Source organism: Dysidea avara, chromosome 3 (genome assembly GCF_963678975.1).
Source record: "Dysidea avara chromosome 3, odDysAvar1.4, whole genome shotgun sequence".
NCBI classification, from domain to species: Eukaryota; Metazoa; Porifera; class Demospongiae; order Dictyoceratida; family Dysideidae; genus Dysidea; species Dysidea avara.
The window spans coordinates 23,436,533-23,463,012 of record NC_089274.1 but is presented as its reverse complement, the minus strand read 5'-3'; the positions used below and the strand labels follow the sequence as shown (position 1 = coordinate 23,463,012).

Sequence of the window (26,480 nt, the reverse complement as noted above, 5' to 3'; positions counted from 1 at the left end):
TGGTGGTTTCTTTGTAGCTGAACTCTCTACAAGGTGACTTCTTCTAGTTGAACTCTCTACACTGTGATCTTTTGTAGCTGAACTCTCTACAGAGTGATTTGTTTGCAGCTGAGCTCTCTACATGTGTAGCTGAACTTTCTACAAGGTAACTTCTTCTAGCTGAACTCTCTACAGGGTGACTAGTTTGTAGCTGAACTTTCTACATGATGGTTTCTTTGTAGCTGAACTCTCTACAGTGTAACTTCTTCTAGCTGATCTTTCTACAGGATGACTTGTTTGTAGCTGAACTTGGTTTCTTTGTAGCTGAACTCTCTACAAGGTAACTTCTTCTAGCTGATCTCTCTACAGGGTGACTTGTTTGTAGTCGAACTTTCTACATGATGGTTTCTTTGTAGCTGAACTCTCTACAAGGTAACTTCTTCTAGCTGATCTTTCTACAAGGCGACTTGTTTGTAGCTGAACTCTCTACATGATGGTTTCTTTGTAGCTGAACTCTCTACAAGGTAACTTCTTCTAGCTGATCTTTCTACAGGGCGACTTGTTTCTAGCTGAACTCTCTACATGATGGTTTCTTTGTATAGCTGAACTCTCTACAAGGTAACTTCTTCTAGCTGAACTCTCTACATGGTGATTTATTTGTAGCTGAACTCTCTACAGGATGGTTTCTTTGTATCTGAACTCTCTGCAAGGTGATTTCTTCTAGCTGATCTCTCTACAATGTAATTTCTTCTAGCTGATCTCTCTACTGGATGGCTTTGTGTCTAGTTGTACACTCTACAAAGTGATTTGTTTATAGCTGAATACTCTACAGGGTGATTTTTTGTAGCCAAACTCTCTGCAGGGTGATTTGTTTGTAGCCGAACTCTCTACAGGATGGTTTCTTTGTAGCTGATCTCTCTACAGGATGGTTTCTTTGTAGCTAAACTCTCTACAGGGTGATATTTTTCTAGCTGAACTCTCTATAGGGTGATCACTTCACAGCTGAACCCTCTACAAGGTGGCTCCGTCTATCTGATCTCTCTACAGTGTGATTTGTTTGTAGCTGAACTCTCTACAAGGTGACGTTTTCTAGCTGAGCTCTCTCTTGTTTCTAGCTGATCCCTCTACAGAGTAACTTGTTAGTAAAGCTGAACTCTTTACATGGTGGATTTTGGTTGTTAAACTCTCTGCATGAAGACTTGTTTGTAGCAGAATTTATACAGAGTGAATTGTTTGTAGCTGAACTCTCTTCAGTGTGACTTGTTAATTATACAGCGATATATTTGTAGCTGCATGAACTCTCTACAGGGTGACTTGCTTGTAGCTGAACTGTCTACAATATTAACTGGTTGCTGCTGAACTCCCTACAATATAACTTGCAATGTAATAGAAATCTATAATGGAGTAAGTCATGAAGTAGCTGAATACTCTATTAGGGTGACTGTTCTATTAGAGTATCTCGATCTCGCATTTACTACACGGAGTTGGCTTTGGAATCATAAAGTCAGTGGTTTGTAAACCGATTGTTCTGTACTACTGCAAGGACTTTCTACGATGACTATTCCAGCTACATACCCATTTTCAGCTCACTTCTCTAAGCGGTTTACCTGGTAGGCGTGAAAATTATTGGTATTTTTATTCACGAATCTCGATCGCGCAATTGTTACACACCTTCGGTTTCGTGTCATATCTCCATGATCTTTATTTTGATTGCTTTCAAACCACCAAAAGGCACTCCTAAAATGGTTGATCTATCCACAAAACGATTTTCAACTCGTTCCATGAAGTGGTTTACCCTGTAGGCATGACAACAAATCGATCTTGTTTTACGCGAATAATTGGTCATAATTCCTTAACCGTTCATCCGATTTACACCAAATTTGATACTAGGATTCGTCCTTGGACTCCCTTTCTGTGTGCCAAATTTCAAGGCGATCGTAGTACGCGTTTGCGTTTTATAGCAATTTTTGCAAGTGTGCGAAAACACGAGGAAGAAGAAGAAACTTTGGCTGCTCGTATCTCGGAAATGGTTTGTGCGATTTCCTTCAAATTTGGAATGTGGACTCCCCTAGCTGGCGGCGAGGCTGGCGGGCAACATTAACTCTGCAGCAAATTCGGATAAGGTATCACCGAGGTACAAATTACAAAGGTATAAAAATGACGTTTTCTTTCTTCCAATATACCCACGGTGTGGCGCGCCAGTTTCTTGGGCCGCACGACACACTATCGTGTGTCTTGATGTTAGCGCCGCCCGCTCTACCGGGTCTCAATTTGGATTTCATAATAATCAGTTATAGATGACTGTTAAAGAGAATCATGAAAAACTATAGACAGCTAAGAAAACTCAATGACTAAAGAAACTGTTGATCGTTCTATTATCATAAATGACTGCTCTATTAAAGAATTTTGACCTTGAATGTAAGGATGTAAGGCCATTCCTATTTGAAAAATTGTTGTTCAGATTGATCAGTTTTATAACAAAATGGGTCGGTCGGTAGGCAAATAATAATAATAATTTACAGAAATATTTATCTTTCAATACTATGTAGCTAAATCAGATAAAATATTTGTAGATACTGCACCATCAGACAGGCATGTCAAATACTTTCTAGTTACAAGCTATACGTAGCTAGATATTGTGTATAAAATATAGCTCTCAATGAGTCATGAACGACACTGAAGTATATAGCGAAGGTACACTGGTTTTAAGGGAACTACACCCATATAGATGATGTTCAGTTACCTTTTGAGATTTCTTACTAAAATCTGTGCAAAATTGGGTTGGTCGGATCCGAGCAACAACTTTTCAAATAGGTATAGCCAAATTATGCACTCAAACTGTTTTATATAAACCCCAAAACATGATACTTCTCATTTTTAACACCATGATCATCATCCTAAACATTGTTTAGCAGTGCATAATTAAAACTGATTGACATTAACATTATTGCAGCCATTTCTTTTAGCAGCCACCTTTGATTTCATATTTTTTACCCAGGCTTTTAAAGGTACTGCACCCTTTTTTTACAGCTTAGCTGTTTTAGCATAGATAAAGGTGACAGGGGATACAATGTAAAAATTGAAGTGTTCCGGCCTTGGACATGAAAATGTCTCACCAGTGGGTGGTTTCTGTACAATAAGTTAGTAAAAATGCAAGGTTTCAGGTGCATGTACGGCTTTACATATGATCGGGGGGAGGGGGTTTACAAAGGTATCAAAGTTCAGGTCGAAATAGAACAATCAACTACCCTAACAGAACAGTTTAGCATTTTTTAAAAGTTACTCGGTTTACTAAAAATATTCTAAAACTGTATCTCAGGGCATTTAAGATGTGATTTTTTTTCCTGGGAGCATGCCCCTAGATGGCATCCATGTCTGTTTAGTTTTATGCTTCAAACTTCACATCATGGTTTTACCTCTTAACCCTTTAGCCTGTTCCTGACACTATGCCAGTAGAAACAAGCATAAACAGCCTATTCCTAGCATATATGTTTAAGATGTCAAATTTTTTGGCAAAAATTGTCACCAGATTCAATCTCACAATACCAAAATTTCTTTCAGTGGGGGGAGCATGCCCCCATAATTTAAATGTACATGTAATAGAAATTTGGAAACCTAGCTGTCACCAAAATTCCTGGTTCTACACTTTATGTTTGCTGCCGCTGCATATTTTGGTTAGCTGCCAGCACATTGTGTTGTTTGCTGCTTGCAATAAACACTTAATTCTATTGTAGTGATAATTACATATCTTACTGGTAATTGTCCAGGCAATACTATCAAACAGTTCTAAAGTTACTGAGATATCATAACCATTGCATCCCAGCCCCCCTATGCACTGTATAATGCAAGCATTCATGAAAACTATCAAAACCCTGTCTTGTTGGACTAGTGTATGTCTAATTGTTGTGGTGTATCTTAATTTTCTGAACAATATGTGCATCTATATAATAGTAATCAGGCAAATAGCTAGCTAGTAGATGTGTTTACTAACTCAAACTGCAGAACATTTTGGCTCACTAGCATTTTAACTAATAAGTGTACAGTGCCAAAATTCAAGTGTGTAAAAAGCCTCAAAATATAGTAGTATCCTACGTACAATACATCCTACAAAAGTGAAAAATTCCTTTAGTCATTAAAATTGAATTACATTTGTGACCTATACATGTACAATAGATATTTGACAGTATTTATAGTGACCTGCTGTGGCTACCTCTTTAGAACAGATATATTACCAAGTACTATACAGGAACAATGTGTACATATATTATTTCTTTTACAAGTCCGCATGCAGTGAGTGCTCCATGCTATAGCTATATACAGACTCAATCATTTTACTGCTTGAATTGGATATTGGAAAATTCCAAGTGCCCCTTCGAATAGGAACTCCCATTGTTCCGAATATGAAATTTGGTTTCTGGTCATAGTCAACTGAGATTGGCGTGATGTCTGAGATGATATTGAGTCTGTATATAGCTATAGCATGGAGCACTCATTACATGCTGACTTGTAAAAGAAATAATATACGAGATGCATATGGTAGCAACCCATAGCCAGTCTTGGAAGACAAATCCTCGGGTTGGGGTAGTTACACTTTTATAAGACAGGACAACATCCATCAATGTAGTACAGCAATCCTCAGATCCTTTAACCACTACTAGGTAACTGCACATGGTTGTGAGACTCTTTGACATGTCACACATGCTTACAAGAGTATTAACTCTTGATAGCAGTCCTATGGCTTTGTGTCTTTATATTTGGCTGTGATGAAACTACTAACAAGAACATTATTCTCCAACTGATCAAGAACACAGGTCACTGAACTTCTGATTGGTGCAAATCTGCATGAAAATCTCTAAAGCAAGTACACATTATGGAGAGATTTAAACTCATGTCATTTTACACTGAAATGGATTCTTCTACTACAACATACCTTCTCTGCTAATGCAAATGAACTTTTAAATGTTTGTTGCAACCAAACACATGTATTATTTATTGAACATGCATGATACCAAGAGTCCATCTTATGGGCTCCTGATAATACTAACAGATTCTAAAAGCATGCATGAGCTAAACCCGGCATTACTAGGCAATCTGGTTTTCATACATTATCACAAAGTACATTGATTTGTATTGTTTGAAATTATTACACATACCTAAATCTCATTGTGAACAAATATGTGATGTGATTGAAGTTATTACTTATTATTTTTAAACAAGTCCAGCATCTCTAGCCATTCCAAAGAAGTTGCCTTTATTTTCTAGAAGTTCTTTAGGGCCACCAAACTCAACTACCCTTCCTGCCTCAAGAACAAGAATTCTGTGTGAAACAACAATATCACATCAGATCAGTTAAGAGGATTCCCTACCTGTCATAATCCATGATGGTATTGAGGCGATGGGCTATGGTGATTACTGTACCATCAGCAAACTCTGTTCTGATTGTACGTTGGATTAGATCATCAGTTTCCATATCCACAGCAGCTGTGGCCTCATCCAGGACCAGTACCTTGGTCTTGCGTAGCAGGGCTCGACCCAGACACACTAACTGACGTTGTCCAACACTGTAATACACCATCATTATACTAACTACATTATTTTCTGTGATTATAAATGGTACATATATATTTACCACTCTTGTTGCTTAGCACAGTCTTTGTCATTGTTTATTTGCAAAATTGTAGCATTATGGCACCACAATACACTTCATATAGTGCAAGTAAGACATGTAATTCAAATTATTGTAGATGTAGTTTATAGTCCACCTACACCATAAAAATTGAAGTGTCCCCACACCAAAAAACGGACACCACTGTCACTATAGTGAAGTCTATTTAACATTTTCAGTCTTACAGTGCACGCCACACACAACTCTATGCAACTAATTCACTTCTTTACAACTTGAATAGTCCAGATCCTGAAAACTAGGCTTTTATATCAGATGACTCATACATGATCTGTAGTAACATATGCATGCGTGTTGTTGATATTGAAGCAATTTTTTAACAGCATGATTACAAAAATACTGCCACTACAATATTATATTCCATGCGAAATTTTCAGACTTGATATAACAACCTGTAACCTAAATCTAATCCAAATTGTGAAAAAAAGGGTGAAGCCTTCTAAAAATAGGCTAGTATGAAAAAGATGCAATATCAAAGGTGGTGGCGGCAAAGCAATAATTCTATGTTAATCAGTTTGTAATGTTAAAAATAAAGTGCTTTTGTCTATCTTTGTTTTCCTACAGATAAACAGAAGAACTAGATTTTAAAGACATTTGAAATTTTTACTTGATATTAGTTACTGAATATCGTATGTGTATATATAGGGATCTCGAAATGGGCTAGGTACATGCATGTATGATTGGTTTTCATGTTACAACATAATTGAACAGATTTCCAATACATTACTGAAGGTTTGTACGTACCTTGATAGTTACCTGACATGTGCAAGAAATTCAACTAGTTTGCATAAGCAATTTTGTTGGTAGGCGTGACAACAAATTGCAGCAAAACCAACTGCTCTATTAGAGTATCTCAATCGCGTGACTCTTATGTATGTTTGGTAATCCTGACTATTCTGTGAATGCTATCACCATGAGAAGGCCTGTGAATACAAATATTAAAATTTTTTGTAGTAGTAGTAGTAGCTGGAAGTACTCTAATAGTGTGCACTTTTTATCTGAGCACTTTGAATACAATGCACATAGAATGTACTAGAACAATCTACAGTAAAGTTTCCATGGATAGATCTATGAAATTACATTCTGATGCAGTAAACCGTTTATAAAGTAGAAATTAAGTGAGGTGAGCAACTGACGGCAGTGGCAGAGTGGTAAAGGGCTTTGGTATGTAGGTCCCTGGTTCAACCAGCAAAATTTTTGACATTTTTTTGTACTTTTTTTCAAACTTCTCAGTGACTGTTCTACTATCGCACTTGTTTCACATGTTTGGTTTTGCTTTAGATCCCTTAGCTAATACTCTCAGTGCTTTAATTTCACAAAAGTCTGTCCTATGATAGTTAGCCTATCTGCATACTGATTCTTCAGTTGTTTCTGTCTCCACTTCCACAGAAATTGGAAGATAAATGCACTATAATATGCCCTTTACACTCTCCAACTTTGAAAAGAATCCAATAAGGCTTGTGCAATTTTGTTAAGTGTTGTAAAAAGAAACTAATGGCAGAAGAAAGAATAAGACGAACGTATCTCACCCCAGTTTAGCTTAAATTTGGAACAGAAGATGTCCCACCCTCAGAGATTTTACACAGAAAAATGGGCTATTTCTGTTTAGAGGTATGAAGGCGTAAAAATAGCATTTTCTTGGTTAAAATACACACCTTTCTGTTGTGTGCTAGAACGCATTGGCCTTCCTTGGCTGCATGACACACTATCATGTGTCCTGATAAATCATGTACACAAACCTTAGATTATCTCCTCCTTCAGCAATCTGATAATTTAACTGGTCATCCAATGACAATACGTATTCTTTCAAATGTGCACTCTCAAGACATTTCCACACTTCATTATCTGTGTACTTGTCAAAAGGGTCCAGATTGGCTCGTAATGTGTCAGCAAATAGCACAGGGTCCTGTGGAATGATGGTGATACGTGACCGAAGGTCTTGTAACCCAAATGTAGCAATGTTGTGACCGTCAATTATGATGGAGCCCCCAGCTGCCTCAACAATTCGGAACAGTCCCAATGTGAGTGAAGACTTGCCAGCTCCTGTTCTGCCAACAATGCCAACCTACAATCAAACATAGTTAGGAGGTAACAGTGTTAGTTGTAGTTTCATCATCTAACTAGTCACCTTTTCTCCACCTCTGATGTTACAGGTCACCTCCTTAAGCACCAGATCAAGTCCCTCTCTATACCTAGTGGAGTATCGTTCAAACTGGACCCTACCTGTACTCGGCCAATTATGAGGTGGACGATGATCATTAATGATAGCTGGTGCCTATAACACAGAAAAGGGTAAACTTCAAACAACACATATAAAGTGATCATAACATTGGCAAAGCATACAAATTTCACTAGCTTGCTAGCCTAATCAATTGGAGGACCATCACAGCATATGGAACCTCTTTAGAATAAAGAGGTTGCTGTCGTAAAATATATGACGCCAGACCTGTTGGACCCAAAATGAGTAGTATTGTAACAACTAGTGATTCAATAAATACGCCCTAATTATTGCTTAAAATTTTTGTGACTAATTTAGAATGGGCTTCATAGAACAAGCAATATACAAACCTCATTAGTCACTTCAGCATATTCCTTAGTCCTCTCTACAGCTACTATGTTGGCCTCTAGATCACTGGTCATTCTGACCATCCAGTTTAGTGCCTGGGTAATCTACAGAGTTGTTACATAGCAAAGTTGAGAATGTATAAGTGGTAATCAACTACTTACCTGTAATGCATACGTAATGGAGAGTCCTGTCAGGCCTGGATCAAGTGAGCCACCACTACTGTTGCGTTCTATAACTGCAAAAAGTGCAGCAAAGAAGACCACTATATTGCCGACAAATTCCAAGCGAACTCCAAGCCATCTGTGGTGTTGTGTATACATATAAGTTCACAATATCAAAGTGCACATCACACCTGTTAGCACACATTCCTGGGTAATATGCTGTTTGATTTGCATCAACTTTACGTTCACTTTCTAAAATGAACCTTTCCTGATGATGATAAGCTCTAATACTGGACACTCCTGCAGTTAAGACATTGAGCACATTAAGTACTACACACACACACACATACAAAAACACATTACACATACACACGCACACACACACACAAAGCCTCCGGTAGCTATGCAAAGCTTTATTACAGTCTGGTGAACCAGTACTGAAATGCCTGTGCACCACTCAGGCACCCCAGCCTGTAGAGGCAAATCTCTACTACAGGAGGATTGCCCTAGTCACATGGATAGAAGTCATAGAACCCATACTGCTAAGGACAGTTATGTCCTAGCTCACATGGGCTGCCAAAAGGTCCCCAGTATATAGCTAGGTAGACTGGAACAATGGAAGTAAAGTTTCTTGCTCAAGGAAACAATAGCATCAACCTGGAACCTTAATAGTGCTCTAACCACTTGGCCATGCTGCCTCACACTGACACACATGCCTGTGCACACACACAAACTGACCCAACAGTGTTTCTTGAAAGTGAGTGTAGATTGGTGATCTACTGATGGATTCTAGTCGTTTCAACTGACGTGAAGTGGCCACATAAAACCTCTACAATAATTAGAACTAATTTGACTATACCAATATTTACAATTAACTTGCATACCTGAACTAACAGGTACAATATTGTCAGGGGAAGGATGACAATCATGAAGAACGGAGTTGCAAAACTGATTACAAATATTGTGCTCACCACAGAGAAAAACATGGATACAAAAAATGATATGGAACGTGGGATTAGTTCATCAACTGTATAAATGTCTTTTGAGAATCTATTCAGAATTCTACCAGATGGTGTAGTATCAAAGAATGACATTGGTAGCCGTAGGACATTCACCAGTAGTCGATTGTGGATTAAGGTTGAAGCGAATATGCCACCCATAGCAAGTGAGAAAGACGAAAACAGTACAAGAATTGACTGGCCCATTCCAAATGCTGCATACACACCTAGATATTCACCTCTAAAAGACAAAAAATACACCTCTTAAATATGCAATAACTAGATTTCTAAGTACGCACTAACGTGGACAGAGACATGTTTGGTTTGTCTTCATCAGTGCTCCATTTAGCCAGCCAAATGTTGGATCCCACTGAACAGCCATTATAACCAATATTGAAGATTAGTGTAAGGAACCCCATAAGGAAAGTGACTGCCTTGATATACTCCCATATCACTGATAGTTTAACCTGTAAAAACACACACACACAAAACAGCATTTACATATCAATTAAGTGCTTATTTTTTTTACACATATTTGAGTACGAATCATAGCAATAAACAAGGGAGGTTATCTACACCTGCCAGTGGATATTTAATTCATACTTCAATCATATAGCTTGTCCACCAGTATAGCTGTAAGTACAGATAACCTTGCTTGTTTCACTGCTATGATCCCTACTTAAATGTAAGACCCTTTATATTCGTTACGGCTGATAAAGCAGTGCATACCATATCAAAGGAAAGAATGGCACCAGACACATTGTTGAGAAAGTAAACATGCAACCAAATTATCAATTGCTGAACTGAAGTGGCCATTCCACTTCATTTCAACTATGTTCCACCCATTATACAGCATTACAAATGAAGAACAGTACAAGTAGTGCCTCTGCAATCATTTCAGTCACTACAAAAATTACAGACGATTCTTGTGATAGACAGTTGAGAAAGAAATAGGATGCTGCGGAGGTACGTCTCATGCCTAAGCAGTGAAGAAATCAAGCCTCTAGCATTAACCATATGCTTGCCTGAAGGCATCAATATTAATTTTAATAATATATTTTTTTACCTATAGAAACTTGTTAGAAGGGTTTGGAGTTGATATGCATTTGTGGGTTTGATTATGCCAAACCAATACTACCAAGCTGTCATGAAGGAAAAGTGAGGCTGTTTTAGGACATATGCTGTAACTTGTATATATGTAGTTTCCTACATAGAGAGATAGAGATCTGTTTGAACTATTACTACTGTGTATCCTATAGGGAGGCTAAAATTGTATACATGGTCTGATTGGCAAATTGGTAATAAAGAATATTGGCACACTGTTCATAATTTGCAAAGGCCTACTTCTACAGCACATGAGACCACGAAAAATCTTATTTTGGGAAACACAGCTAAAATTTGCCAATTTGTCATATTAAAATCCGAACCAATCAAACCATGTAATCTATGATAACAAATAATTACAGTTCCGGTTTCAGCCTTCTCCTCCTGGATCAATTGTGATGCTTCATTTTTCTTTTCAAGTTCTTTCTCCTCCTCCATTGACTTCTGCCGACTCAACTGTCTACTCAATTTTCTCTTGCGCTCAACAGCGGAAGAAGATGATCCTGTCTTTGAATGAGTTCTGCTTATACGTCTAGACTCTGACCTACATCAGTACACAGTAAAAAAAAATCATATGTTATACAAAGTGTATGATAAAACCCACAATCTTTAAGTTCACTATTGCTTGCTTCTTTAAAATCTATCATTCACATAAAGTGGTATACAGTACAACAGAATGGAAGATAAGTCGGAAAGTAAAGAACCAAAAACTTCTGAAGTACTGACAGTCTTGCATTACACCCAAATAATCTAACACCTTTCGTGTTAAAATCTTTAAGGTTATCTTTACTCATATTTTCACCTGAACATTGTTGAAACTAAGTTCGTTCATAATATATATATATATGAACTCTTGGTTCAGTCCTATGGTTTGAATTTCATTATAAGATGACTAATACACAATGGCTACCACATGAAGATACCCTTGTTAACAGAAACTAGAGTTATTAAACCAGGGTAAAAACTACGTAACTGTGGGCTTCCTTGTGAAACAATTTAAGAAAAATAAATGTAAGAAAAAATCCTCTACCCACGGCATACATAATTTTCTGTTAAGGGCCTTGTTCAGCCATTTCCCAGAAGGGACACGTGTCTTTCTTTAACTATCAATGTGTCATGCAGACACAGAGGAAACTAACTTTTTATCCACCTCTTGTGACCGCTGTCTTTCCAGAAATTTTCGATGGACATCCTTCCTTGCTTTCCTATCAGAATCTTCCACTGGGCTGAAAACACCAGCGTCTTCACTGAGTGGTAGATCATCTGCTTCTGGTTCAGTAAACTCCGACACATCTGTAGTGTATAAAAGGTGAACTACTAAACATGTACGTGAGTGTGTGTGCGTGTGTGTGTGTGCGTGCGTGCGTGTGTGTGTAGCATATCCCACTATTCCGTACTTAATGATACCAAGAGTAAATAAATCAGCACTTATATCATAAGCATGAATTTACTAGAAAGACTTGTAGCACTCATTTTTGAAGGCCCATGCGGGAGTTAGACACTCTCTCTTTTATTATTTACTCTTGATGATATACATCTACTAATATACACACAACAACTTACATGCCTCTCCCTCTTCATCACTATCCTCCATTGAGGCATAGGTACGCACAAACTCAGCAAAAGCTCCATTGTTGTCAATCAGTTCAGCATAGGCACCCATCTCACTGATCCTACCATTCTCTATGGTAACAATTACATCACATTGTGGTAGGTATGACAACCCATGAGTGACAAATACTCTTGTCTGAAAAGAGATAAAAATTAGCACACGTAAATACATAGCAATATATCATCTACTATATAAAATAAATTTCTAACTTTGTTTTAATACTAGTGGTGGGCGGTATTGAGAATTCTAAGAATCAATACGGGATTAATGAAATAATTGATGTTATTCAATAATTTTTGCAATTGGAATTTGTGATTATGTACATCTAATGGACATTAAACTGAAGCAAGGAGGTATGTAAAAACTAGGATATCAATATTCACTGAAAATTTGTAGTATTTTAAAGCTACAAATCAGTCTGACATTAATAAAATGCTTTGGAATGGCTCACATGTAATGTTTATACCAACGGTATCCTGCAATTACTCTCGGTATTTGTAATATATTGCGGTATTACAATTATCACAATTTGGTCTGTATTAATACCAACTCTTTAATACAGTAGTCATTTCTTTATATACACACATGAATTTAATCATCGTGGCAAGCCACTGCTCACGAAAATGAAGTCTTCACAGTAACAATCGTCTATACGCTGCATGAATTTATCTATAGAATGTATGGCATGCACCCTTACTTTATCCTTCAGTAGACCTTTAGGTCCTATCACTTTCTCAAAAAGATGTTGACCAACATGAGAGTCAACAGCTGATAAAGGATCATCAAAATAGTAAACATCAGCTTCTTGATAAACTGCTCTGGCTATGCTCGCCCTCTGCTTTTGACCTCCACTAAGATTAATACCCTGTAATGGAAACTGCCCTTATAAGTGTGTGTGTATGTGTGTGTGTGCATGCATACTGTAATTAAAATGCATGCTGTAGAGTAAACACAATACTACACTACACTGACAATCATTGTTGACCTTTTCACCAATCTCAGTCTGGTCTCCTCCTGGTAAGATCTCCAGATCAGGTCCGAGGGCACATGAGTCAATCACACGACCATACAGTAACATGTTGTGTGGCTTCCCAAACAAAATATTATCCCTCACTGTTGCATTTCTTATCCATGCTTGCTGTGGGACATAAGCCACTTGACCCTGTGTAGGAGAAATTGAAGACAATGACACTGTAACTCTTTCATTCACAACATATGTGTATGCGTGAGTCTGTTTGAGGGGGGGGGGGGGGTGAAGGGATGGAGTAAATCACAGGAGCTGATTGGATCTCCAGTGTTTTGAGCAAATGAGTACAGGGAATGGCTAGAGTGTTGACGCACAAAGCAAATAGGCCATCTAATGAAAGTGCACAATACAGTGTGTGATTGCTCACAAGTGCACTGGTGCCGCAGCTCTGGTTTCCTTAAGTGTAAATAGTTTCACTTCATTGAGTGACCTATGCTGTATTCAGAGGGGAAAGGAGGCAAGCCTACAGAAATTTGTAATTAATTGACAAATGGGTTCTTTTACCAATCTTGAAGGATATGATTCCCAAATACAGACAATTGTTTTGCGGTTATTTAATAAATGAGAAGGTAAATTGGTGACTGCCATGTGTCATGATGTGAAAGTAAAGTCTAATTTCTTGAACCACGTACCCTTCCATTGATATTTTGTACAACGCTAAGTATTGAATTCTCATAAATATTTTATATAATTTCTATCAGTTCATCCCCCCCCACCAGTCAAAAACTAATCTCAAATCTTGCATGCTCAGCTGTGTTAGCTCTACAGGCTCTATTGCTCCCACACCACATTTAGGGAACTCGACACAAGACTAACTATTTACAGGCGTTTTGCAATTTCAAGTGAAATGTGTAGTGAGGCTGCGCATGCGTGTTTGTGCTTTATTTAGCTATTCTTGAAGTGAAATAAGACATGCTACAATCCCTGTTATCTGTCACATGTACAACAGTGGTATGGGTATCCAACACCATTGTGGTATGTACCAGATAAATTGCTTGTAAAAACACGCATGTGTATGCATTCACACTATGCATTTCGTAAACTGCAAGTGTTGAAAACCCTGTACTAGAGTGGTAATTACTTTGACTGTGACATGTCCAGTAATCTTCTCCATTTCTCCAAGGAGAGCTGATATGAGTGACGACTTGCCAGCTCCCACATGACCCACTACTGCCACCAACTGACCAGGTTTGATGTTCAGATTGATACTGTGAATAAGAACAGTAGCAAAGTGACCTACTAACACTAGTACTTGAGACATCACATTGACATGCACGTGCACGCACTCGCGCACACACACACACACTTTTCTAAAGCTGGTTTATCATTTCTGTCCCAAGAAAATGTTCCACTTTGTACAGTTACAGCATCCTCATTACCTGTAGTGACATCATTGCATATTAACAACAACAACAACAACAATGGTCACTATACCAACAGCAGCCTGTTCCCTAGTTTCCAAATTATCCGGATCAATCTCATCATATTGTAAGAATGTACTCAACCTCTTCATCGACACACTGGACTCCACCATCATGGAGACAAGGTAGGGCAGCATGGAGAGGGGAAATTTGATGATGTTGAACAGTGACAGTGCCACAAAAGCTCTCTCGGCTGTCAGCCTCTGATGGGTAACACCCACAAATGTTCCAAATGTTGCTAAAGCAACCTATACAAAAGACATGAAAATTGCAATTGTTCCATTTCCTTCCCCATTTAAACAAACTACAACTCTATGGCCCTAGTATTATAAACGCCTTGTCACCTAATGAACCTTGACCATATCCCTAACCATAATAACAATTTATAGTTAGATATTTATCTATAAAATTATGTAAGATGGTACCAGAAAAGGTGCACACATCCATGTGAAGGATGATACGGCATTCAAATAGGCGGTGTTCCTCAAGACGATCAACTCCTGCTTTCGTATCTTCTGCACTTCATCCAGAAAGTAGTCCTCCCATGCATACAACTTGATCACTTTTACTCCACTCAGTACCTCGTTCATTAACCGAATACGACGATCCTTCAGCCTCATCTGTTTGACCTAAAGTAAACAACACAAATACATAAGTACAGCCGTAGTTATTTAAAACATTGCTCCAATGGATAGTGATGTTACAAAGTTCATAATTTCTCTCATAAAATCCATGTGCTACATAGAGCAACATTTGGTGCAAAAAATAAGTTGATGTTGTGTTACTTCTAAAAACCAGGCACCATGTAGCAAACCATTGAGCAAACAAACCTAACTGGACAATGTACTAAACTAATATTTATTTTGGGTTTTGCTTTGTTGCTACACATAGAATTATCAATTGAATTATTGTAAATTGTGTTTCGTAATTGATGAAATATTTCACAATTCTGTAATTATGTTGCTAATGCTATACACTGCTAAGGAAGCGTACCTTGAACAAACCAATTTAACCCACTAATAATGCACAGAAGTATCTTCTTAACTGTTTTATAGTTTGTCTATAGCATTTTCTTATGCAAATTCTCTAGGAAAAGCCTCAATTTAATTTTGTTCGTGTATGTACAGGCATGCCCCCCCCCCCCTTCAACTTGAAAGAATTCATTATACCCATAGCCTAGGAGGACAGCTGTGTTGTTTTTCGGCTGTTTGACACTCATAAAGCCCATTGGAGAGACCTTCACCACGTCCTTCTAAACTTGCTTCACTCGTATTTCAAACTGGCATGTACGTATTAACCACCTTAAATCAAAGGTTATCTGCTCAGAAGTTAAATACAGGCTCTATATGGCCCTTATTTCTCACATAAAGGCTGTTTTTAGTAAACGAAGTTTGCTCATGTGGGTGCAGAAAGACAAACAAACATATACATACATACATACGTACATACATATATACATACACATCCATACTTTTTGGAAAACAATTTCAGTAAACCAGGCATGCACCTGGTTAAAAATTTTTGCCTCCTATGTTATAGATGTACTGTAGGAAATTTATTACAATTAACAAGGGGTCAGGTGCAAATTCAATCCCTACTTTAGTCTATGGATGCTGCGATTGTCATGACAATGTTATACGGTGACCATGATACAATAAAAAAAATTATGATGTAGGCCACTTCAACTTGTCTCAAAGGTGAAAATCTCAAGAGTATAGGGTTGGTGGGTTGGCACATAAATTTAAAGCTATTAGAAATCAACACAAAAGGAGTACAAAACTACAATATACAAGTACAGCTGTAATTGGACGATGAAATGACACCAGCTTGTTTGCAGCTGCTTTTTGAGAAGACATTTGCAGTAGCTAAATGCATAGGAAAGAATACATAGAAGTCTCATGCTCAGAGTATTTCTTTACTTATGAAAATTCATTAGAATTATTTCAATCAATGAAAAGGTGGGTTGGTCAGGTCCATGAAACAACTACTCAAGTTGACGTGGCCTTATATACGCAGTAGCATAAAAATTGCACACACTTTTGGTTGCAAATTGCTCTAACAGAATAATATAAAATTGAACATTGGTAACAAATATTTTCCATGTAATTTTAACAACCATCATTCACATGTGGTTGCATTACACTGTGGGTATTCTCAAAACAAATTGAGGTATGTATACAGGGTGTATGGTGAAACACACTAATGTCTTACTAGGGTTTTGCTAGCACAAGTTAATGCTGTGATATAATAATTCTAGCATCCCTATTGTGGTGTGTTGATATTTAGCTACCATATGACCAGAAATATTGGCAAAACTAATATTTGGCAATTTGCTATAAAATTGCAGTTGGTGAAAATTTAATTTGGTGAAATGCTCTCACTGAAAAAATTGGCGCCGCTTGTGAGTGGTGTAAGGACGAAGTGTGCATGCTGTAATGTACAATCCTTTTTGTGCTGAAAATTTACGGATTCAGCCACTGCATGCATGCATCAAGTTGCTTTCATGATTGAACCAGGTCCGGATCTGACCCACTTAAAGAATATCCGGGTCCTGCTGCAGCCCAATTTGTTTTGTGGGCCACGCCCACTTATCAGGATCATTTGCTGTCTATAGGAATACGTAGAGCCTCATCCTTTTAAATGGCTGCGCAGCACGAACTCATGTCTGTTGCTACTTACAAGCTTACATGGAGCCACGCCCACTAATCGAGTGTACGAGTTCTAGTCTAGTCCATAAGCCACACCCATTTGCATGCGTGGAAACATGCTAATTTACCAATGAGGTGTAGTATCCATGAAGTCACACTTGGTTTGTTGAACTGCTATCAAAAGCTTGAACACAGTGACAAATCGCCAATTGGCCAAATTTAATTTACCACCAAATTTAATTGATATACGATATATTATATGGACTAAGGTAGGAATTAAATGTTAGTACTTCAGTATCCCCCTTGTTTAAGTACTTTTTATTGTACTAGCTTGTAAAATTTCTTCACCTGTTTATTAACTCATCAATTATAACTTTCCATAACACATAACACCACATCAAAGGAAAGGTTGCACCAGATGTTTATGCACAACACAAAATGCATACAAAGGAGTAACTTCAGCACCACGCCTCTAACTGTTGAAGTAAGGCTAGGCAAGCTTCACGTATTGTTCTTCGTATGTAGGACTGTATATAGGGCAGAACAACACTGTCAATCCCCAAAAATTTACCTGTAGAAGTAATTTTAGTAGAGAAAAATGAGTTGGAGGTGGATAAAGGAAGAGAAGTTTACATACATGATAGTGAAAAGATACTTCTGTCTCTACATGATTAGTGATGTTTGACAATACCTCGTCTGTGCTCATAATTGCTCCAGCAAATGGAGAAGTAGTGGACTAGCGCATCAGCCAACATGGAGAATTTAAAAAAGAACCCATAAAGGGTGGCACAGCCACCTGGGGATGGGAATTCTGGCTTGGTACAGAGTACCCCGCTGACACAAAGTGCCTTGCTGCCAGAATACTCTTGAAGACCCCTTTCCACAAGAATCTTGCGGTCAGAGAGAATGGAACTCGAATCGGAGGAGGAAGACCACAACACATTGAAGAAACCAATAGAGCCGCCAGTTACGACAGGATTTGCATAATTCCAGTGCTAGAACTGACTAAAGAGTTCCTGAAGGCGGCCTTCTCTCCAATGGAGAATAAGGATAGAAGGAAACTCTGGTACAAATTCATTGTGCCGGACACGCCGTTTACCACCCTGAATAGGGTGATTGCGAAGGTTAAGTCACTTTCACTGCAACTGGAAAATGCTAACAGACAAGTGGGTTCAGAACTGTGTGCAGGGGCTTCAGATCCCCTTCACAAGTTCAGAAGTTCAAGGACACCGGACAAACCCTCCTATATCCTCCGCCAAGCAAAGTTCACTGGTTCTAGTGGAGGTGAACACACTATTAAGAAAGGGAGCAATTGCCTTACTGCAACACCCCTTAGATCACAAGGGCTTTTACTCAACCCTCCTCCTAGAAAGGGGGCAAGATGAGGCCAGTTATCCGCCTCAAGAAGCTGAACAAATGGGTGGTACCCCAGCACTTCATAATGGAAGACACTCAATGAGTGTGAATGACTGGATGATAAAAGTAGACTTCAAGGATGCCTACTTTATACTTACAGACCATCAATCCTACCTGAGGTTCATGGTGGGACAAGAAATTTATCAATCACGTGTCCACCGTTTGGTCTATCATGTGCACCACGGAAGTAATGAATTCGTGCCTGGGGGTATGAATGACAGTTTAAACAGACAACATTCTAATGATGGCAGACACAACAATTCAGGTGGAAAGTTACCTAGAAGTGTTGATGTTCCTGCTCACAGGACTAGGGTATATCATCAATGTACCAAAGTCTGTCACCACTCCAACCCAGCAAATAGAGTTTCTGAGCCTGAAGGTAGACTCTACCTCCCTACAGCTGAGTCTAATGGGAGAGAAACTCCATCACATAAGGATGAAGGTCAGTCAGCATTTACAGAGGTCACAAGTGACAGCACAACAGTTGGCTCAATTGATAGGGAAGCTGCATGCAGCATCACAGGCACTTCTCCCTGCCCCTCTATTTTACCGGTCACGACAAGGAGATCTACAGAGATACCAACCAGAACTACAATGTGATGCTGTCACTGTCAGGCGGCGCTGTAGGGGTGGGCGATATCTTCAAAAACAAATATCGATAATTTTTTGGCACATTATCTCGATAACCACTAATATTGCAATATGTCTCTTGAATAACTCATAACTAGTCCATATCAACTGATCTGCCTGTCCAATTTTTCAAATTCCAAGAATGCTGATTTATTGTATAGTAGCTGGTGGTCAATACCTAGTCCTGAGGTGTACCCATGATGTTTTATTTGTACAAGATGTTGTATCATACTTACCAAGGTAACAGCAACTATAACACACTGTGCTTGTTACAGTGTATCTCGATATCATTTTTGCACATCGATATCAGTAAAATATTGAGCTTCTCGGTATTATTGAAATATTTCCCACCTCTCTGTGAACTCAAGCCAGAGAGGAGCTAACATGGTGGTAAGAGAAGCTTGCTCAATGGAATGGCAAAGCTCTGCTATACAGACAACAGACAATACTTATTACCTCAGATGCCTCTCTCTAGGGTTAGGATATGCATACTAAATTTTTCAAAAGAAAAATGATCAATTAGACTTGCCAAGTCTCAATGGTGAATGATTCTCGTGAATCCCATACAAAAGTATGGGCAGTGAATGCGGCTCAGACAATAACTCACCACTAGAGTAACGGGTGCGGCTTTTCAATTGCAACACATTACTTCGAGTTAGAGGAATTTGTTGCTGTCGAAGAATTGTCTGTAGCTGGTCTACTGTAGAGGTAATGAAGCGATTTGCACTTTTCCCCCATAGACCACAATACATTCAGTCACCATTGTGACGTGTTAAAGAATCATGTGTTTATTAGAAAATTAACAGTATGCATATTGTCTATAGCACCAGGATATGGGGTCCATGGGGCCACCCGGAGCAGGGGTTGCACATAAACTGTCTAGAACTACCTTGGCAGTAAAAACATTCCTGAAGGGCCACACAGGAATGTCAGTGTTGGACAACCAGACAGTCAAGCATATATCAACATGGGGGGCACAGTTTCCCCCCCAAACAGATAATGGCTAACGGCAGTTTGTTTGTCAATTGTCAATCATCGTATGATTTATTACCTATCCAGTCCAGCAGACATCCAATGCCATCTTCTACCCCAAATAGCCGTATGGCCTATCTCCGGTAAAAATTCAGACACAGAGGTCTTTCAGAGGTAACTACAGAATTCATACTCACATTCTAGAGAACCAGAGCCTATGACTCTCACTTCAAGTTTATGATCAGCAGATCTGGGATCTTTAGCCATGAAACCAGAGGGAGTGTCTTTCTTATCCTGTAATCTGGCCAAACAGTCTAGACAGGGTAAGTCCCTAACTAATATTTTTTGCTACCTTTCCTGGCAACAAAGAATTGTGCACAGTAGAGACTCTTCATTGTCATTAAACAGTAACATCTTCTTGAGAAAGGAGTCTAATCAGCTTTTTGTGGCTATAGTGAAACCTTACAAACCAGTGGCATTCTGTACAATATTGCCCAATGGTTAAAGGAAGTGCTAAAACTTTCAGGTATTAACGTTAGTATTTTCACAGCTCATTCTACAAGGAGTGCATCAGTGCAGACTCTGGAGTGACAACCAGTGACATCCAGAAGGCTGCACACTGGAGCACAGAGTCAGTATTTAGGAAATTCTACTATTGTCCTACCCATAACCCTTGTTATGGCCGGGCTGTGCGGTGTATTCGTCAAGTAGTGAGTTTTGTGTTAATGTGTACTCATGTGTAACAGACTCACTCAACTTCACCATGTTTTGAGCTACTAATGACACAGACAGAGCCTTCTGAAATATAATTTCCAAACGCTGTGCATGCTATTTGGGGTTATACGAAGAAGGCGAAGTCGAGCATATCAATGCCACCCATACCCCTTCTCACATACATCTAGCTCGCTCTCAAAAGGCCAAAGGTGTGAAAGCATGGCAAATTTTATAAGGATTCATTGCACATGCGGAAAAGCACATGTGCTTCATATACTATTGAACGACCAACTAGCTATATAACTCTAGGAAACCAGGCCTAATGTCATTGATATGCTCAACTTCGCCTTCCCAATTAGCATGCAATCATTGCATGATCTGAGCCATTTGGAAATTACACCTGCCAAGTCACCATGGTGGCTGCTAATTATTATTATTTTTTGCTGAGAAAGTAACCACACATGTACAACAACAACCACACCTATGAATTTTAACACTGTTGGCCAACAGCACACAAAAAGGTATCTATAAGCTTGTACTGGTGAAATTTCCAAGGCCTGTTGGCGACAGACTGTCCACTCCTTGTACATTTTAAAGAAATGTATGGACAACAGAAATGGCACGAAAGTTAGGGCACCATACTGTTTTCATTTTATGTTGTAAATGTGTTTCTATCTCCCAGACTCACCTGCAGTCTCCTACTAATGGCAGCAACAACAGCATTAATAGGGATCATCAGTATCATCACTCCCACACCAGCAAACACAGACGGTCCCATAGTATTGTAGAGGAAGATGATAGCTAATACTATCTGCAACGGAGATGACCATATGTAATGAAGGAAGGTCACCAGGTCCATGAAACGTTGAGAGTCCACAGACATCAAGTTGACTATCTCTCCAACTGTACTCTGTTGCCTGGCACTGCTACTAAGTCGTAGTGACTATAAAAAAACCAATCAAAATGTTGTTTACATGTTGTACTGTGAAAACAGAAACTATTATAGACAGGTGGTTTAAAGCCTAGAATTGTACTTTAATAAAACAGTCACCACATACGAATTTTTAGCAAATGTAAATTTAAAGAAGAAATAGTCTAGAAATATTTGTCTGAGATTTTCATCATGAAAATGTATGTTTGCAAAAAAAATTGTAGATTAAGCCAAGATAAAAGCATTGGATTTACTATTTTGGGGAACCTTGAAACTTAATCCCTCAACATTTTCTAACCACACAATCCCCAGATCACATGATCACCTTGTTATAGATGATAGATATGATGGCAGTCCTCAGATGCATCCCCACTACAAAACACCAGTGAAAGTAGTGCTGGTAGGCCAATGACTGTACTATAGCTGGTATAAACAATAGGACAGCATAGAGGTATCCTTTCCAAGCTGGTTCATTCTCATCCTTAATGTATTCTATCAGAAACCTGTAAATAAATATATAAGAATAGCTCGACTGTTGTGAGAGGAAGTTTTCCAAGCTCTTTCTTACTTTAACACTTGTGGTCCCACAAAAGTCAGCAGGTCAGAGATTAGTCGCAGAAATCCAGCTGCTGCAAATGGCACTCCGACTGCTTTAATCATGGCAATTAGTAGTGATGGCTTTGATACTCGTTGAGATCTCCTTGGCATCTCTTCGCCGTTTACCTGCAAATGTGATGGAGAGGGAAATGTCTCAATTTGCTCGTAACCTGAAGGGGAGCTTCTCTGTTGAGCACGGCAAGTAGTCCTGCAGTTGTACAACAGTGTTACATCACATCATTGTTTTTGTAATAATTACAACACATTGCATGTCATATTTTGTTGAATTGTATTGTACCTTGTTTTGTCCAATTCTTGTTGCCAACTATTTGCCAGTTTTGGAGCCACAGTTTCCGACCTATCTCTAGGATTGAGTGACCACAAGTCTGAGTTCTGGAGGGCTCTACGCCATCCAGTAATGATCATCCTGTAATGGGACAATAGCACACCATGACAATACATTGTACCAGCTCTTTATAATACATCTTAGAGTAGCAAGTGTACTATAAACATAAAAAATGTTTAGCTTGAGGGGTGCAAATTTTACTTGCAATAGTAAGTGAATAATAAACACAAATACGAACTGAAGAGGGATGACACACAACACAAATACATTACCCATTCAGCCACCACCAGGTTAAGTGGGACAAGAAGCTCGCTGACAATTCAGGACATGGGTTCTGTGAAATATACATTGCACGTTAACAACACCACAGGGTACAGTATTGCTCTTACATCATCTTCTTCGATAAACTGATATTTTGACGGTTTATCTGAAAATGTGCTGAGTATAAGCTGAATCAGAAAGATGGCAAAGCTGATGGCAAATGTGACAAAATAAAACTCGTGCCTCATTCCACCCTATTGTAGAAATTTAATTACACCAAGTAAAAAAATACGTGCAAATATATACCCCACCTGATCTTGGCTTATTAAGATGAGACTACGCAGTTTAATACTAGCATACACAACTAGTGCTCCCCAGAAACAGAACTGGATTCCAGAAGATGGGATACCTTGACGTATCTCACTTGTTATCACTGCTATCATTAGTGCCTATATGATGTATGTAAATAGACAATAAGTGACAATCACATGGGCATGTGTAGATAGACAAAAGGCATATACACAACACACCAGCCACACACACGCACGCAAGCACACACACGCACACTTACTGCAGAAATCAACAGGACGATAGGAGACATTAGCTGATAATTGGGTACATTATCACTGTCCTTAAGCCAGTCCATCACAGTCTTCACCAGATCACACAATGACGTCATCATCACCATACAACAAAATATCTGGACGAGGTAACAAATGACTTTTAAAAGTGGTACAGTGAAAATTTCCTGGCTGTATTGAGCAGGCACGTAGCTGGCCACTGAATTCACAAACACTCACAATGAGATGCATGTGCTTAACAAAAATATACAAGTTTATTATATTTTTGGGTAGTTATTATATAGTTATACAACGGCCACGGGTGCTCTGCCTGATATAAACGCACGAGCCTGAGGGCCGTTAGGCCCGAAGGCAAGTGCGTTTATACAGGCAGAGCACGAGTGCACGTTGTATAACTGTTATGTACCACTCACCTAATAGGTGAGGAGAGTCTCACAAGACAGCTGTAACACTTATAAAGGCCAGGTTTCTAACATCGATTGTGGGTAACCAAGCCGGATGTAGCAATGACGTTCCCCCTGCATTACTGCAGCCACCTGAGATGTTGAAAGCTAGTACGCTATGGGTTATATCACTAACCTGCATTCGCTGTTCGACTCTCATCATGTAGTGCTCAGCATGCCACTCAATCACCATATAGACTAAGCACCAGACTAATCGCCATAGTGATTCTCTCGAGCGAAAAAAAAGTAGCTAAAAATAGACGTTTTAAGTAAACAAAACCTATCTACTAAACGATACTAGTCTAATTCTTACTATTCACACTGGCTAAACTCGAATCTGGTAGCATGACAAAACTGGTTACCACAATCGAATGCAAAGGTTAGTATTATTTAGAATATATTTGTTTTATTGAGTCATTGTCAAAGTGGACTACAGTTTAATCTGGGCTAAGATGGCACCAGACTAGTAAGGTGTATAAGTACGTTTATATATGTAGACTAGAGTTGTGGCCACCCGTGTTGGCTTTTTCGATCGCCATTGGCTGCTTGTAAACATTATACGTATTGGTGACGTTATGGCCCACAATCGACCTTTACATGTCAGGCTATAAAAGAATTCGAGTGATCCATGAAGTGTCTTTCCACCTATTAGGTGAGGTGTCGTAGTGGTCTTCGCCACCGGCACTTGTGCTATGCTGCACAAAACCGCAATATCTGTATATTGCACTGCGGTCGGTGCATTATAATTTATAATGCACTCGTTGTGGTCTAAAAAACCGCGACCAGTGCGTTATAAGTTATAATGCACTTGCTGCGGTCTGCAGCAGTGCAATATACAAATTATGGCACTGGCGGTGCCTTTGAACTGCCCACGCAGAGTGGTACATATTAAGCAGATGCGCCTAGCAATCAGACTCTATGGTATTCCATGTTAAATTAGTTTAACACTTGAGCAGAACAACAGTAGCAGATGTGTCATTTGTGTACAAAGGAGTCCGGTTTCTGTGCATATCCCTCAGCATACCCTTTGTGTGGAGGATGAGTTCAATACTGCAGAAGACTATTTTGATTTGGTGAGCACGGTGAAATCCACATTATTATTGGCCATGTACCACGTAAAATTTCAGGCCACACACAGTTTGCTGGAGCTTCACATTCATCCGTATGTGCTTTTCAACCATAATACAAGAAACAAGTATATGCTTGTAAAATGTGCTTATATATATGCGCTTAACAACCAGACTCTACGGTACACTATGCTGATAGGTTGTTAACATATACAGGCTATGCTGAATGTAGAAGAATCGTAATGTTCGAAAGTTGTAAGGGGGTGGAGAACTGCTCTATTCAGGTTACAGTGTAATAAGGTCGCCTAGACATGTGTAATTTGGGTACAAGGTGACCTCGCTAATATCATAGCCACCTGCTTACTAAGGTCATTATATAATAAGACCACCTGTCTAAACCAGCCAACTTGAAAGTTTGGTCCAAAAAATGGGAACATTTATTGTACCAGTCAATTTTACAGAGTGCTGATCACAACTAACTCCTGATACCACACACACACACTGCCATGCACGTACACAATACCATTTAGTCCTTACCATTTTAGATACACTCAACCAGCTGTACGACAGTGGAGGACGTCTTGCACGAAACACAAATCTCAAGGCAGCCAGTGCCCAGAAGATGACACAGATAGTATACAAAATGGCAGTGTCCTCGAAACATCGTGAAAAATCAATTTCATCATGCCAAGTGCCATTGCCATGTATGTAGTCAGGCCTTCTGTGCGGCTGTGAAGTAACAACACATCAAAGGATCATATATGTAAACAAACAAAAAAATCTTTCTGATCAATTGATTTTATAGCAACCCATACACCTCCTCTAAAGTGTTACATTAGGTTGCACATAATAAGAATGTGAGCTATAAACTAAAAGTTTTTTTTTTTTTAAAGTATAAAACATTAAAATTATATGAAGTCATAGCACTTATCATAGCTAGCTGGACTATTTGTGTATTTCGGAGTTATTCCTTGATGAATTTGGTAGTCTGCGTTGGCCATTATTGAGCTGGGTTATCATGGTTGCTAGTGACAAAGCCTCTGAGAGCAATCTTGATGATCTATATAGTAGTGTATTGAGAGACAGTGGTTAGAGAGTGACTTGCAACCACTAATAGTGAGGATTGAATGTTTCTGCATTTTGGGCTGAAGTATGAAGGCATCTGTTAAAGTATTTAATGTGCCAGTCATACAACAAATTGAATATGAAAAACCAATAGCAATATGAGCAGTGGATTAGGGAGATTGAAGCAGTAATGTAGTAGTACTAACACAGTAATGCTGGCTTGAGTGTGAGTAGGCCAGTTATACAAGGGATAGTTAG

The 26,480-nt window shown here is 38.9% G+C and overlaps 1 protein-coding gene across 1 annotated transcript in view; it reads right to left on the bottom strand.

Annotated features, from left to right (window-relative positions):
• Positions 1 to 5,095: 5,095 nt before the first annotated feature.
• Positions 5,096 to 26,480, bottom strand: part of LOC136250340 (multidrug resistance-associated protein 1-like) — a 22,021-nt gene continuing 636 nt past the window's right edge. Inside the window, exons 2-29 of the mRNA XM_066042529.1 lie at positions 25,695 to 25,886; positions 23,638 to 23,766; positions 23,378 to 23,515; positions 23,195 to 23,320; positions 23,078 to 23,139; positions 22,758 to 22,886; positions 22,431 to 22,667; positions 22,188 to 22,365; positions 21,620 to 21,874; positions 14,977 to 15,180; positions 14,565 to 14,799; positions 14,437 to 14,509; positions 14,212 to 14,338; positions 13,089 to 13,265; positions 12,801 to 12,968; positions 12,055 to 12,238; positions 11,631 to 11,784; positions 10,852 to 11,035; positions 9,691 to 9,854; positions 9,274 to 9,628; positions 9,128 to 9,218; positions 8,581 to 8,689; positions 8,390 to 8,528; positions 8,231 to 8,332; positions 7,791 to 7,937; positions 7,402 to 7,727; positions 5,346 to 5,540; positions 5,096 to 5,296 (exon numbers count right to left, since the gene is read on the bottom strand). Of these exons, the coding sequence (XP_065898601.1) occupies positions 5,188 to 5,296; positions 5,346 to 5,540; positions 7,402 to 7,727; positions 7,791 to 7,937; positions 8,231 to 8,332; positions 8,390 to 8,528; positions 8,581 to 8,689; positions 9,128 to 9,218; positions 9,274 to 9,628; positions 9,691 to 9,854; positions 10,852 to 11,035; positions 11,631 to 11,784; positions 12,055 to 12,238; positions 12,801 to 12,968; positions 13,089 to 13,265; positions 14,212 to 14,338; positions 14,437 to 14,509; positions 14,565 to 14,799; positions 14,977 to 15,180; positions 21,620 to 21,874; positions 22,188 to 22,365; positions 22,431 to 22,667; positions 22,758 to 22,886; positions 23,078 to 23,139; positions 23,195 to 23,320; positions 23,378 to 23,515; positions 23,638 to 23,766; positions 25,695 to 25,886 (4,689 nt within the window). The 3' untranslated portion in view covers positions 5,096 to 5,187. The remainder of the gene's footprint in view (positions 5,297 to 5,345; positions 5,541 to 7,401; positions 7,728 to 7,790; positions 7,938 to 8,230; positions 8,333 to 8,389; positions 8,529 to 8,580; positions 8,690 to 9,127; positions 9,219 to 9,273; positions 9,629 to 9,690; positions 9,855 to 10,851; positions 11,036 to 11,630; positions 11,785 to 12,054; positions 12,239 to 12,800; positions 12,969 to 13,088; positions 13,266 to 14,211; positions 14,339 to 14,436; positions 14,510 to 14,564; positions 14,800 to 14,976; positions 15,181 to 21,619; positions 21,875 to 22,187; positions 22,366 to 22,430; positions 22,668 to 22,757; positions 22,887 to 23,077; positions 23,140 to 23,194; positions 23,321 to 23,377; positions 23,516 to 23,637; positions 23,767 to 25,694; positions 25,887 to 26,480) is intronic.